The sequence below is a fragment of the Neomonachus schauinslandi genome, chromosome 4 (genome assembly GCF_002201575.2).
Source record: "Neomonachus schauinslandi chromosome 4, ASM220157v2, whole genome shotgun sequence".
Lineage (NCBI taxonomy): Eukaryota > Metazoa > Chordata > Mammalia > Carnivora > Phocidae > Neomonachus > Neomonachus schauinslandi.
This window is the reverse complement of record NC_058406.1, coordinates 102956421-102972620: the sequence shown is the minus strand read 5'-3', so window position 1 is coordinate 102972620 and position 16200 is coordinate 102956421. Positions and strand designations below refer to the sequence as shown.

The following is a 16200-nucleotide window of genomic DNA, read 5'->3' as shown; positions in this document are numbered from 1 at the left end:
TATATATATATATATATATATATATATATATATATATATATATATATTTAGACAGAGAGAAAGAGAGTGCAAGCAAAGTAGGAGGGGGGCAGAGGGAGCAGGAGAGAGAAACTTAAGCAGGCTCCATGCCCAGCATGGAGCTCAAGGAGGGGCTCAATCTCACCAACCTAAGATCATGACCTGAGCCAAAATCAAGAGTCACTTAACCAACTGAGCCACCCAGGGGCCCCCAAACTCCAGTATTTTTAAGGAATGAGGTTGTAATGATTAGTTTCTCTTAAAAAAAAAAATTACTGATATATTTCTTGAATAAGTAATACATTCATGTGGTTCAAAAATTAGAAGTTATGGGGCACCTGAGTGGCTCTGTCAGTTGAGCGTCTGCCTTTGGCTCAGATCATGATCTATGGTCCCAGAATAAAGCCCCGAGTCAGGCTCCCTGCTCAGAGCGGGGTCTGCTTCTCCCTTTCCCTCTGCCTCCTCCCCCTGCTCATGCTCTGTCTCTCTCTCTCTAATACATAAATAAAATCTTTAAAAATATATTAAAAGTTACAAAAGCATATGTAGTGAAAAGTCTCCCGTCCATCCCCAGCTACCCAGGTGCTTTATCCAAGTTCCCTACTGACAATGTTGTTTTGTTTTTGTTTTAAAGATTTTATTTATTTTACAGAGACAGACAGAGAGAGAGAGGAAGAGAGAGAGAGCACAAGCAGAGGGAGCGGGAAAGGGAGAAGGAGGCTTCCCACTGAGCAGGGAGCCTGATGTGGGACTTGATCCCAGGACCCTGGGATCATGACCTGAGCCGAAGGCAGACACTTAGCTGTCTAAGCCACCCAGGTACCCCCCCACACTTTTTTTTTTTTTAAAGATTTATTTATTCATTTGAGAGAGCAAGAATGAGAGAGTACATGAGAGGGGGCAGGGTCAGAGGGAGAAGTAGGCTCCTCGCCGAGCAGGGAGCCCGATGCAGGACTCGATCCCGGGACTCCAGGATCATGACCTGAGCCGAAGGCAGTTGCTTAACCAACTGAGCCACCCAGGCGCCCACCCCCCACACTTTTTTAAAAAAGATTTCATTTATTTATTTGACAGAGAGAGAGAGCACAAGCAAGGAGGCAACCAATGTTATCAATGTTATTCTTGAATGTTCCTTCAGAGATGGTTTAAGTCTATGACTATATTAGCAAATATACATATATTTCCCCCTTTTTAAAAAATACAAATGTAGGGGCACCTGGGTGGGTCAGTTGTTAAGCGTCTACCTTTGGCTCAGGTCATGATCCAGGGTCCTGGAATCGAGCCCCGCATTGGGTTCCCTGCTCCGTGGTAAGCCTGCTTCTCCCTCTCCTGCTCCCTCTGCTTGTGTTCCCTCTCTCCCTGTGTCTCTCTCTGTCAAATAAATAAATAAAATCTTTAAAAAAAAAAAAACAAATGTAGCATATTCTACACACTGTTCTGCATCTTACTCTTATCACTTAACAATATGGTTTGGGGATGAGACCAGTATATAAGGCATTTCCTCATTGTTTTCAATAGCTGTGTAGTATTCCAATGTATGGGTGTACCATTTCTTTATCCAAGTTCCCTACTGACATATACTTAGGTTCTTTTTATTTTTCACTTTTTATTGGAGTATAGTTGATCCACAATGTTACATTAGTTTCCCTGCTCACTGGGGAGCCTGCTTCTTCCTCTGCCCCTCCTCCCTGCTTGAGAGCACGTGCTCTCTCTCTCTCTCTCATAAATAAAATTTAAAAAAAAATACTGATAGATATTGCAATCAGTTCTTTAGAGGATACATGAATTTACACTCTCAGCAGTGATTTTTTTTTTTTTTTAGATTTTATTTTTAAATATTCTCTACGCCCAACGTGGGGCTGGAACTTACAACTCTGAGATCAAGAATCACAAGCTCTACTGACTGAGCCAGCCAGTGATTTATGAGTGCCTATTTCCCCACACCTTTGACAACACAGTGTTATAATGGTATCTCAGTGCAGAACTGACTTGAATTTCTCTTGCTATGTATGAAGTAGGTTGAATATATTTCCATATTTTTAAGATCCATCAGTATTTTCTGTAAACTACTGGTTCATACAATTTCCTCTTTTTTCTACCAGACTTTTGGCTTTTACTCACAAATTTAAATATATTAGGGAAATTAGGCTTTGCCAGCCTAGTATCCGTTTCTTTTTTTCTTGGAGCCAATCTGGCATCTGTCATTCTTTTAGTCCCACTAGTTACTTCAATGCCTCATTTTTAGAGGAATATGGAGTGTCTAACATATCTTTTTTTTTTTTTTTAAGATTTTATTTATTTATTTGAGAGAGAAAGAGTGAGAGAGAGCATGAGAGGGGAGAGGGTCAGAGGCAGAAGCAGACTCCCCACTGAGTGGGGAGCCCGATGTGGAATTCGATCCTCACACTCCAGGATCATGACCTGAGCTGAAGGCAGTCGCTTAACCAACTGAGCCACCCAGGCGCCCTCTAACATATCTTTTCATAAACACTTCTCTGAATGGGATAACTCACCTTGCTGTCCATCTTGCATAGTTACAATAAATGGCTGGCCAATGCTTCCAGTAGGGATTGCAGTTTGGATATTACCCAGAGGGACTCCATCAGTCACTATGGTGATGACCCTCTGGCCTCCGCTCCCCACCACTTGCTGGATTGATGAGTCAACAGAATTTCCCTCTATGATTTCCTCTGAATTAGCTAGAGATGACAAAAATGAATTTGAAATTTCAGCGTTTTAAAAAATAGGAGTATAACAATTTCAGCCTCCTTGAAATTGATTATATCAGGGACAGGAAAACTTGAAAAAAGAAGTTAGGTTTAAGTTTCTAAAGCAAGCTCTAGTGAACAATGCTAAGTCGGAAGAGAAAAGAAAATAGTGAATGCAATAGAACAGTATTTCCTAATATGTCTTCAGTGAGATGTTAACAGCTTTCACTAAGAATGGGTTCTATGCACAAATATACTTTCAAAATGCCAGTTTATATATGTTTAAATTGTTTGTTTGTTTTGTAAGAAGTATCAGAAACCCCAACAGACTAATGAGCACTGTGATTCTCCAATAGGGCATAAGATATGCTGAGCTTCCCCAGCATAGTTGATCTTGAAATTCTTTTTTCAAGAAGCATCTTGAAAGACTAAATCTATGGAGCTTAGAAAAATAATTGCAGAATAGATCTATTTCTGTAAGAAAATGGAGGTATTTAATAGTGAATTAACAAAATAACATGTCAAGTAGACAAAGCATTGATGAAGTCAAATGGCACAATGGCAGACACAAATGGCAAGTGGCTTCTCCCATCTGACAAACAATAATATTAACAGCAACTAACACTGACTACTTACAATGTAACCAGGTACCCTTCTAAGAGCTTTATATATATTATGTTGAATCAAAATTTTCAGTTTGGTAATCAAAAAAAGGGGGAGGAGGCGCCTGGCTGGCTCAGTCAGAAGAGCATGTGACTCTTGATCGTGGGGTCGTGATTCAAGCCCCACATTGGGTGTAGATATTACTTAAATAAATAAAACTTAAAAAAAAAGATTTTCAGTTTGGTTAGTCAATATCCCCAACAATTATTAGGGAAAGAGTTCCTACTATTCCACTACAGAATTTCTCTATCTAAAGAGTCACAGGTAGAACTTTGTACTAAGTGGGATATGGACTACCCACATGAGACACATTCAGGTGGTTTAATGGAAAGAGAGCATTCACATCTCTTAAAAACAAAGAAGAGTTAAATGTTATAGCTGAAAAGACCTCAAAAGATAATCTGATCCAACCATGCAACCTCAGCCAGAGGTGAAGAGACTGAGACCCAGAGAAGTTAAGTAATTTATCCAAAATCAAAAAGCAAATCAAAATAACAAGCACGAGTTTAATATATTGCTTTTCCCTCTGCCATGCTGCTCACTCATACATGTTTGAGTAGAGATCTTTATGATTACTGCCAGTCGGAAAAACAGAATTGGAGGAATGTTCTCATCACCCAAATGTCAATGGCAGAAAGAAATCAGAACAATCTGCTTTCATTTATGATGGAGCAGACTGTCAGAAGGCTCCAGAAAGATTCCTAGATGACAATTTAGCCCTACCTATGACTATCTGCCCCTACTTATATGAAGCCCTGAGCCTTCTCCCCACAGGCTACCAGCTCTGGCTAAGTGACTTGAACCTTTTTTGTTCTGCATATCAGAAGGCCACTATATAGCATATATCTGTCCAACTCCATTGAAAATGCCAAAATATCATCTCCAGTGAAAGTAAAAGCAAGCCACCCTGAAGTACACATAATATGACAATGAGAGACATAGCAGTCCTACATATTTTGATGTTTTAAATACAACACATCTAAGCTGCTATTTTGAATCAGTCTATGATAGCATCAGTCAAAACATAACATAGAGTATTTCCCAAATAATCTGCTAATAGAAGACTAAACATTTCAATCTGAAGCAACTGGAGTCAGGGCAAACAAATTTGAAACCGCAAAAATACGAAGAAATAACTGAGCCATTCTCTAATATTATTCAGCCATCTGATTATATTGCTTAGTGATTTTTCTTTCTGATGCTCAATGACTCTACATTCCTCTTTCCTAGATGTCTCTAATTAACCATAATTTTTTAATATTTCATGCAAATTAAATCTGCTGGAAATGTAAAAACAAAAGAAGAAATGGCGATTCACCCAGCAGATATCCCTTACCCACCTGCGGCTCTGTGGGAGTTGGACGAGGGGGCTGATGCCTCAGCAAGAGCTGCAAGGGTGGCCAGCACTGAGGTGGTGGAATTTGACAAGTGTGGTGCTGAGGAGGCATGGGGGTCACCTATTTTGGTAAAAAAGGTAAATGAGGTCTGGCAGACAGAATAAATGGAGATTAACTAAAAATGGCTTTTATTAAATCAACACCTCAGCTTTTCATTCTAATGTCCTTCCTCTTCCTCTCCAATACAAACTGGTATAAACCAATGATCATGGTGTTAACACTCTTGGTTTAGAAAGGTTTTCCTTTAGGGCGCCTGGGTGGCTCAGTTGGTTGGGCGACTGCCTTCGGCTCAGGTCACGATCCTGGAGTCCCGGGATCGAGTCCCGCATCGGGCTCCCTGCTCGGCAGGGAGTCTGCTTCTCCCTCTGACCCTCCTCCCTCTCATGCTCTCTGTCTCTCATTCTCTCTGACTCAAATAAATAAATAAAATCTTAAAAAAAAAAAAAAAAAAAAGTTTAGAAAGGTTTTCCTTTAAAGTGGATTAAGGTAATATGCTTAGTATAGAGCCACTATATTCCCCACAGTTGCTCATTTTTTCGGCACTGACAGTGCTGAGCATTAGGAGCTAACAGACCAAGAGTGCCGCCTACTCCCTAGGCTGGCTGTACAGAGCTCTCCCTGGCAGCAGGCGGTAAGCACACAAAGCATGCTTTACCCTAAACTAGGTGGTGCTGAGGGAAGAGACCCCGCAGGCTCTACTTAACCGTACTGCATCTACCCATCAGCTAGACAGGTGGGAAGACTCGGAATGACCTCTAATGCAAGGACAGTTAAAAACCAGACATTTAGTTTATTGAACATCAAAGAGTAGTACAACTGATTCATGCTAAAAATAATTACCTACTTTAGTTTTGTCATGATGTGCTTTTTTATAACCTTTTCTTCTTGTATCTGTGTGCTATTCTTACAGCTAAATTCCAGGAGGAAAGTACATTAGATCTGGCAACAGGCATGCCTAACTTTATGAACCAAAAGTATTACTTGACAGTTTTGCATAAATTTAACTTTTATAAAATGAATTGCATTTCCCTATGTCTTTCATTATAATTTCAAAGATACTTTTGTGCCAGTTGTGAATTTATTGCCTCTCAGCTCCAAATCTACTCTTCTTTGCCTTGCCTTGTCATACTGAAGCTGGACCCTATCAATATTTCTTGACAGCATGAAATTAAGTTTTGTCATACAGAAGTAGTGGCTGCTCTCTATATTGGTTATTCCTGTGTTCTTTTTTTTTTTTTTTATTCATTTGAGACAGAGAGATACAGAAAGAGAGACAGAGCATGAGCAGGAGGAGGTGCAGAGGCAGAGGGAGAAGCAGGCTCTCTGCTGAGCAGGGAGCCGGATGTGGGACTCGATCCCAGGACCCTGGGATCAGACCTGAGCTGAAGGCAGAGGCTTAACCATCTGAGCCACCCAGGCGCCCGGTTATTCCTGTAATTCTTTAGGGTTCTCCTCACCTCTTAATCTACTATTACTAATAATTTTTTTATAAATTGTACATGTATGTTTAGGTATCTTAAAAATTATACATATTATATATTATAATAAAATTATACAAATCACCATGTAGTTTTGTCTCCGGACTGGACTCTGAGTGATACACTTATCTTCTTTTTAAATGTACTCTTAATTTTTTTTTTAAGATTCTATTTTTTTAAGTAAGCTCTACACCTAATGGGGGGCTCAAACTCACAACCCGAATATCGAGAGTTGCACGCTTCACTGACTGAGCCAGCCAGGCGCCCCTCTTAATTTTTTTTAAAGATTTACTTATTTATTTGAGAGAGAGAGCGTGTGCGCATGTGAGGGACAGAGGGAGAAAGAGAATCTCAAGCAGATTCCACACTGAGCACGAGCCTGATGTGGGGCTTGATCCCACAATCATGAGATCATGACCTGAGCCAAAACCAGGAGCCGGATGCTTAACCAATTGAGCCGCCCAGGTGCCCCTTAATTTTTTTTAAGATTTTATTTTTAAGGTTTTTATATTTAAGATATATTTTTAAGATTATATTTTAATCTCTACACCCTATGTGGGGCTTGAACTTACAACCTCAAGATCAAGAGTTGCATGCTTTACTGACTAAGCCAGGTAGGTGCCCCAATGTACTCTCAATTTTTGTTTTCCCACTAACTATGCTTAAAGATTCTTTGCAGCCTTTTGTCTATCAAAAAGCCAGTTATCTGTAAAATACTTAAAAATACTTAAGGAAATTCCTTTTTAACACTTCTTATAATAAATCCATCCAAAGAGCAAAGAATTCTTTTCTGATATGATTAATGTAGGTAATTTAACTGGTTTATAAATTTAAATTTCAAAAAGTAGATTACTTGTATAGTACTCCTAATAGCTACAAACTATCTTCTTTTAAGTTTATTATTATTTTTTCAGTAATCTCTACACCCAATGTGGGGTGTGAACTCACAACCCTGAGATCAAAAGTTGTATGCTCTACAGTCTGAGCCAGCCAGGTGCCCCAACTACAAATGATCTTAATCCAGCTTCTGGATGATAGTGGCAGTGGGGGATTACAGTGGAGATAGTGATGATAACTCTGTTTTATTCTAATTTTCTCATAAAATACTCAGGGAACCAAACAGTCTGAGTGGAACACAGTGCCTGACCTCCAGAAAGGAATCTATGTCTATCCAATGACTTCATGCAGAGCAAGATCCAGCTATAGCCTATTCCCCGTTTCTACTAAATTCATGCTTTTCCCATCACTTAGCTTATCATCCCATCACTTAGCATATCAACACTGACATAAGAACTCACAAATGAAACAAAAAAGGAACAAGCAATTTTTATATATATTTTTATATAGATCCCTCAAGTAGGTTGGAATATATATGACAATAACTCACTAGCAATCAAAAAACAAGATTGTTATTATTTTACCACAGTTAAAACACACACACACACATACACACAAACATACACAACAGGGCTGTTATAATTAAAGTTCAAGTAAGCCAAACATCAGGTAGGTCACTCAGTTAAAGTAGAATAGCTGGGTAAAACTGCCTTTTAAGAAAGCATTGTATACTTTTTAGCACATAATGATACCAAGCTAAGGGTATTCTCCCTTTGATTTAGACATAATGACTCACCCAACTTCCCCTTAACAGCAAAATGAAAAAAGAACATTTGTGAAAAATTGGGTTTAATATTCTGACATACACAGTTGAAACTGAAAACAGATGATACAAATTACCTCTTTAGACTTATCCCAGCGAATTTTAGGAAAATTAGGTACTTTATTGTTAAACAATATTAATTGCTTCCTTCTCCTCAATATAAGACCCAACACCAAATAAAGTAAAATACGCATGGATGCTGTTGTTTTAAAATGGCATTATCAGGGATGACTCTTGCTACCTATTCAGAATGTGGCTTAGATAAACTCTTCATACCAGGATTTAGGGGGGTGTGCTATGGCAGGCTAGGCAATCTCAGTGAGTCGGTGAAAAACTAAGTAACTTGCCCAGGTCACACAGGTAGTAAATGTCAGAGCCCAGATTAGAACTCAATTCATTAGATTCCACAAAGCCTGTACTCTTTATGAACCAATACAAAGCTATTTATATTTGACTTTGGAGCGCATCTTATGATCCTACAGAAATAGGAAATTCATCTCCATAACTCTTTTTTGCCCTGATTAATGTTTAATTTAGTCTGCCTTTCTGAACCACTGCAGTTTGATGGTAGCACTGATGATCAGTGATATCTTTAGTCACAAATGGAAAACTGAAAGCAAACTTTATAATACGAATTTTGTTATCAAAAATATCCATCAAAATGATAATCCTAGGATACTTTCAATTAATTCTTAAAAATATTACTGGATGGATGGGCGCCTGGGTGGCTCAGTTGGTTAAGCGACTGCCTTCAGCTCAGGTCATGATCCTGGAGTCCCTGGATCGAGTCCCGCATCGGGCTCCCTGCTCGGCAGGGAGTCTGCTTCGTCCTCTGACCCTATCCCCTCTCATGTGTTCTCTCTCTCTCAAATAAATAAATAAATAAATCTTTAAAAAAATATTACTGGATGGGGGCGCCTCAGTGGCTCAGATAGTTTGGCGTCTGCCTTTGGCTCAGGTCATGATCCCAGGGGCCTGGGATCCAGCCCCGCGTTGGGCTCCCTGCTCAGCGGGGAGCCTGCTTCTCCCTCTCCCTCTGCCATTCCCCCTCCTTGTGGTCTCTGGCTCTCTCCCTCTCTCTCTCTCTCTCTCTCTGTCAAATAAATAAGTAAAATCTTAAAAAACATTTTTTTAAAAATTACTGGATGATGGGGGAAAAAGAGGGGTGGCTTAGTCAGTTAAGCGTCCGACTCTTGATTTCGGCTCAGGTCATGTTCTCAGGGTGCTGAGATCAAGCCCCACATCCGGCTCTACACTTGGCATGGAGCCTGCTTGGGATTTTCTCTCTCCCTCTCCCTCTGCCCCTCCTCTCCCCACCTTGCACATGCATCTGCACACATTCTCTCTCTTAAAAAAAAAAAAAAAATTGGGTAATGGGAAAAAAGCAGCCACCCACCCACCGTTCAGGAGAAGAAAATCCTTTAACCCAGTTGAATAAGACAACCTGAATTTGTCTTATAACTTTTCTCCTTTCTTTTATCTGCATTGGTTATCTCCCCTGAAGGGAGAGGTAGGTAGAACAGTTTCATGGGTAAGATGACACTGGAGAGATCAGCCCTATTATGTGGTGATTTGGCAATCTTAATTTGTAGTTGGCAACATACGGAAGAGAGAAACAACAGGTTTGCCAAAAGCAACATGACAAACATGATATAGGCCCATGGGAACCAAGGCTAAGAAGCTGTATCCTAAATGTCTTCAACTTTGCTTATCATTTCAGATCAGGGTCTGAAGAATTTGAATAGTTAGATTACCAACTCCAGCTCCTTTTACATGTTTGTGAACATATAACTTTACTGGCTTCTAAAGACTTTTGGATTATAAAGGTACTTGTTCTAATCACTGTGGCCTGAACCACAACAAATCCAAAAGTCTGTGAATGTTCTGATTACGTGTATTTATTATTGTATATTTAACCTAAACTTTTTGAATTATCAAGCTAAAGCAAAGCACAGTGATTTTTAAATGATAGTTGATGGCCTATAAAATGAAGGTCATTACTGCCCCCTTGAGGGCATAACAGAATAAACTTTCATTGAGGAGTTATATTTTCATTTAATACTAGCTATTACTGAAGTCCTGCTAGAAAATGGAAATACAAAGTCTCATAACCTCATAAAGTAGGTATTGTTATATCACAATTTTGTAAATAAGTAAAGAAGGCTTAGAGAAGTAAGAGTTTTCCCAAGGTCAAGCATGTAGTCAATTAATAAATCAGTATTTGAATGCAGTACTGAATGTAAAATTTTATGTATATTTTATCTGCTCTATTTTGCCACACTGCCCCTCAATAATAACACTTCACTCAAGATCTTTCTTTGATATTATACAAACTTAACTAGGAATACAGTGTCTTTTTTTTTTTTAAGATTTTATTTATTTACTTGAGAGAGAGACACAGCGAGAGAGGAAACACAAGCAGGGGGAGTGGGAGAAGGAGAAGCAGGCTCCCTGCAGAGCAGGGAGCTGGATTCAGGGCTCGATCCCAGGACCCTGGGATCATGACCTGAGCAGAAGGCAGACGCTTAACGACTGAGCCACCCAGGCGCTCCACAGTGTCTTATTTTTAAGTGAAAGTCAGAAAAAGAAATTGAGTCAGTTGGAAAATTTATTTAAATGAGGACAGAGATTCCCTCATTGTAAAACAAATACTTGTAAAGAAATGTTGAAAATAGCTCAATTTGCTCCTTTTGCAATAGATGTTTTTGTTAAAAACATACAGATCTCAAAATGTGCTTTTCTCTATTTTGTTGTTACTTATGTTCCCAAGAACAAATCAAAGCTCTTACACTTTATTCAAATAATCACATGTACCTCTTTTATATCCGCACTCCAACACCCATTTACATTTATTCTGGTTTGTCACTGTTTTAGACTATGAATATTTAACTATTTTCCTTAGTGGTACCATATTGAAGCACCCTTATGTTTTCATTTTGCGGTCACATACAGATTAATCTGTAAAATATTTTACTTTTAATACCGTAAGCACTCATATGTAATCCTTGTGTATGATCTCCCCTTCCCCCAGGAAGAATAAATGCATTGGCTTTAAAATCTATTATAAATCTTCTATTTGGAGAATATTTTAATAAATGAGTGGGTATCAGACAGGGTATGAATTCATCTCACAGGAAAAACTGGGGTCCTGTTCATTTTAAGTCTAAAATAAATGCCACGTTATCAGATTATTACCTGAGGTTGTTTTGGTGTTGGCTGAAGAAACAAGGCTAGCAAGGTTGACAACTTCTCCAGATGTGAAGATGAATGGGGCAGCCACAGTCACAGGGTTGGCTCTCTCGGGATTAGCATTCACCTGATTCTGCATTGCTTCCTACAAAACAAGGCAGCATATTTCAAAGTCAGAACTCGTTAGCCTTAGTTATACAGTTCTTGAACAGCCACCCCACCCCAGTGCTCTGTGGAGCAGAACAAGGTATGGCACACCATGTCCCAGGGAGCTCAGAGTTCTCAGTAAGACTACTGCTTTTCTTTTTTGTTTTGTTTGTTTGTTTTCCAGACCAGGGCAACAAAGATGATAGGTTGCTTTCCCAAGTTTTTTTTTTTTTTTAAAGATTTTATTTATTTGACAGAGAGACACAGCGAGAGAGGGAACACAAGCAAGGGGAGTGGGAGAGGGAGAAGCAGGCTTCCCACTGAGCACAGAGCCCAATGTGGGGCTAGATCCCAGGACCCTGGGATCATGACCTGAGCCCAAGGCAGACGCTTAACGACTGAGCCACCCAGGCGCCCCTGGAACTTGTTTTTTCCCATTTGGAAAATGAGGGGGTGGCCTAAGAAGTAATTTCCAGCATGAACACTCTATGATCAATTATATACAGGTCAATGTGCTAGCAGGAGATTCCTGCAGCAAATCTACAGAGAACAATATTCTCCAGAGTTTTGTCCAACTACTTGTTCCATTTTGCCACTGAAGAAATTCCTAAGAGAATATATAACGAACAAATAAATGAGTGCCAGATTATTTATTTATTTATTAAAAGATTTTTATTTATTTATTTGACGGAGAGAGATGCAGCGAGAGAGGGAACACAAGCAGGGGGAGAGGGAGAAGCAGGCTTCCTGCGAAGCACGGAGCCCGATGCGGGGCTCGATCCCAGAACTCTGGGATCATGACCTGAGCCGAAGGTGGACGCTTAATGACTGACCCACCCAGGTGCCCCTCAGAAGCAGTTTTCTACAAACATGTTATCTACTTAAGAAGTCCAGTTACAAAAGAGCTCTAAATAAGGAGTTGAAGGCTAAAGAAGACAACCAGTCTATATAGAACCATCAGTCAAAAAAAAGGAATAAACAAACCCCTGAAAATGCAGCAGAAATGGCTACCTTTTTTTTTTTTTTTTTAATGTTTTATTTATTTATTCATGAGGGTCAGAGAGAGAGAGAGAGGCAGAGGCAGAGGGAGAAGCAGGCTCCCCGCCTAGCAGGGAGCCCGATGCGGGACTCGATCCCAGGACCCTGGGATCATGACCTAAGCCGAAGGCAGACGCTTAACCATTGAGCCACTCAGGCGCCCTGGCTACCTATTTTTTACATATAATTATCCGTTTGACTAAGAGCTTCAGTTGAAACAGATTATCCATTTTCTGGTTACTGTTAAATTCTTCTTGAATCAGCCCCTTCTTCTATCCTCCACTATTTATTTCCTTAATTCAAGCCTTCACTGGCTCTTGCCTGGCCTAGTCAAAGTCACCATATGGTGATTTAGCATTAAGTGTCTTTTCTCTCCAGTCTGCATACCACAGTCCAATCAATCATCTTAACAAAAAAAAAGGGGGGGGCACCTGGCTGGCTCAGTCGGTAGAGCATTGGACTCTTAATCTCAAAGTTATGAGCTCAAGCCCCATATTGGGCATGAAGTCTACTTAAAAAAAAGAATCATCTCAATCTTGTATTTAAAAGCTTCTATTGGATCCCCGTTGCCCACCAAACAGTCCAAACTCCTTTGCACACCATGTAACATGCCTACATTCAAAACCCAGACTAATCATTAAGGCTTAGCTCCTGTCACTCCCAAACTCCACTTCCCCTGATCAATCTCTAGTCATAGAACTTACTCGTTCCTGAACATTCCATATCCTTTCACACCTCTATGTCACTGATTTGCTCTTTTTCTAGCTTAGAATATCATTTTCTTACTTCTCTGCTTACTTCTTCAAAATTCAGTTAAGATTCTACTATACTTTTTTTTTCTTACGTAATCTCTAGGGGCGCCTGGGTGGTTCAGTCGGTTGGGCATCTGCCTTCAGCTCAGGTCATGATCCCAGGGTCCTGGGATAGAGCCCCACATTGCCCTGCTTCTCCTCTCCCTCTGCCTGCCCCTCCCCCTGCTTGTGCTCACTCTCTCTCTGTCAAATAAATAAAAATTTAAAAAAATAAATAAATAAAATAAAATAATCTCTATACCCAATGTGGGCTCAAGCTCATGATCAAGGGTTGCATGCTCCTGGGGCGTCTGGGTGGCTCAGTCATTAGGCGTCTGCCTTTGGCTCAGGTCGTGATCCCAGGGTCCTGGGATCGAGCCCCGCATCGGGCTCCCTGCTCCACGGGAGGCCTGCTTCTCCCTCTCCCACTCCCGCTGCTTGTATTTCCTCTCTCGCTGTCTCTGTCTCTATCAAAAAACAGATAAAATCTTGGGGCGCCTGGGTGGCTCAGTCGTTAAGCGTCTGCCTTCGGCTCGGGTCATGATCCAAGGGTCCTGGGATCGAGCCCCGCATAGGGCTCCCTGCTCAGCAGGGAGTCTGCTTCTCCCTCTCCAACTCCCCCCCGCCCCTTGTGTTCTCTCTCTCCCTGTGTCTCTGTCAAATAAATAAATAAAATCTTTAAAAAAAAAAAATAGATAAAATCTTAAAATAAAAAAAAAGAATTGCATGCTCCCCACTGGCACTCCTCTACATACACTTTAATCTTTTCCTTAAGCATCATTCATTCTGCGATCCTATAACACTTGATAAGTATCAAATTTATCAACGTAGTATTGTAATGTTTCATTTCTTGTCTTTACCTTCATCACACCGTAAACACTCTAAGGGCAGGGCCATGTCCTATTAATCTTTGTATCCCTCATCCTGTTATTCCCTGATGTACAAGTGCTGGCTTAAGAAATTAATGGGTGAAATTGTCACAGCTACTTTTTAACTCTGAGATGGCTTCCTTATGACTCAATATGCGTCAGAGGTATGTACTGCCTCGTATCAGTTAATGTACATTCAGAAAACATAAAGGGACTTTTAAAAAAAAAGTTTACTGATTTAAGCAATCTCTAAGCCCAATGTGGGGCTTGAACCCATGACCCCGAGATCAAGAGCTGCATGCTCTACCAACTGAGCCAGTCAGACACCCCAGTGAGGCTTTTTTTTTTTTTTAAGATTTTATTTATTTATTGAATGAGAGAGAGAAAGCACATGAGAGGGGGGAGGGTCAGAGGGAGAAGCAGACTCCCCGCTGAGCAGGGAGCCCGATGTGGGACTCGATCCCGGGACTCCAGGATCATGACCTGAGCCGAAGGCAGTGGCTTAACCAACTGAGCCACCCAGATGCCCCACCCCAGTGAGGCTTTTAATATTGTCCCAAGTCAAGCTCAATTAGAAAGGGAAATTTTCGGGGCACCTGGGTGGCTCAGTCAATTGAGTGTCAGACTTGACTTCAGCTCAGGTCATGATCTTGCGGTTGTGGGATCATGGGATCAAGCCCTGCTTGCTGTCCCTCTCTTTCCCCCTCTGCTCCTCCACACTGTGCTCTCTCTCTCTCTCTCAGATAAGTAAATAAAATCTTAAAAACAGAAAAAAAAAAAGAAAGAGGGAAATTTTCATGGAGAAAAAAAATATTCTAAAGCCAAACAAATCTTGTTTTTGTACTGGCCACAACACTGTTCTCCAATCACCATGAATAATTCAGGGCTTTATAGAATGCTGTGGTTTTTTTTTTTTTAAGATTTTATTTATTTATTTGACAGAGAGAGAGACAGCACAAGCAGGAGGAGCAGCAGCAGTACAGGGAGAAAGCACGCTCCCCGCTGAGCAGGAAGCCCGACGAGGGGCTTGATCCCAGGTCCCTGGGATCATGATCTGAGCCGAAAGCATACACCCAACCATCTGAGCCACTCGGCACCCCTAGAATGTTATATATTTTTTTAAAGATACCAGTGACACTGAATCACAAGATTGAGACAGATCAGAAGTGTACCTTGATAAATAGAGAAAATTCAGTTTTGATTCAGCTCCTATTAAAAAAAATTCTTAACTTCAATTAAAATATATTCTGGGGGTATAAAAAGAACCAGACCTGAAGGATGACCAGAATTTCAGCATTCTTTTTCTCCAGGGCTATGTCAAAGGCAGATTTATCAAACTTGCTGAAAGCATGGACATCGGCTCCGTATTTGATAAGTAGCTCTACAACATCTCGATGGTGGTGTTCTGTAGCCCAATGTAAAGCTGTCATCTTCAGCATGTCCTTGGCATTCACATCTGCACCATTCTGTCACAGAACAGTAATTTTTTTCAAAGAGACACTGGTAATGGTAGCACAGATGCAAGATCCCATCAGCCATATAAAGAGAATTTCCATGGAGGTTATACATATTCAAATTTAGATCACATAGAAATATCAAAGGGAAAAACATTCTTCAAATTTTCCTGAATGATGACAGTCATATTGTCTTCAATGAGTGGTTCTTCTAAGGACAACTGGGAAATTATAACAGATGGGAAAGGATGGGGAAAAGAACAGATTTTTGTTGCATTTATTAACAGAGAGCTGAGTGCCTACAAAAATAGGCATAAGTACAGAAAACACCTGCAGAAAGGAAATGAAGAAAAATCAATAAAGTCTGCTTAGCCTGTAAAAGATTAGAAAACAAAATCCTCATTGCCATGTCTCTTGAAAGAGACACAAATCTATGCTATGAACTGTCCTAAACTTAATCTTTCCCAGCCTAGTTTCCTACTACCCGTTGAAGTAAGAAAACAGGGAGGTGGGTGTCTTTTTTACAATACAGATCTGCCACTATTACCCTAACAAGCAGTTCCACGATGTGTGCATGTCCATCAGCTGCAGCCATGTGCAAAGGGGTCCTGTCCACTTTGGTCCGGGCATCCCTGCTAACGCCTGCTCGAAGGAGCACTTCTGCTGTGGAATAATGACCATACTGGGCTGCAAGGTGGAGGGGTGATGTTCCAAGCTGTGGGAAAATAATACTCATTGAATATCAACTGTGTGCAGAGTCCTAAATCATTATGGAGAGACACAAATGA

The 16200-nt window shown here is 40.5% G+C and overlaps 1 protein-coding gene across 4 annotated transcripts in view; it reads right to left on the bottom strand.

Annotated features, from left to right (window-relative positions):
- Window positions 1-16200, bottom strand: part of GABPB2 (GA binding protein transcription factor subunit beta 2) — a 28786-nt gene that overhangs the window by 6349 nt on the left and 6237 nt on the right. For 3 of the 4 annotated variants that reach the window (XM_021688032.1, XM_044914166.1, XM_044914165.1), the window contains exons 3-7: window positions 15960-16127; window positions 15230-15424; window positions 11120-11258; window positions 4730-4846; window positions 2532-2717 (exon numbers count right to left, since the gene is read on the bottom strand). In XM_021688032.1, coding sequence (XP_021543707.1) covers window positions 2532-2717; window positions 4730-4846; window positions 11120-11258; window positions 15230-15424; window positions 15960-16127 — 805 coding nt within the window. The remainder of the gene's footprint in view (window positions 1-2531; window positions 2718-4729; window positions 4847-11119; window positions 11259-15229; window positions 15425-15959; window positions 16128-16200) is intronic. The other variant, XM_021688029.1, reaches the window with a different exon arrangement.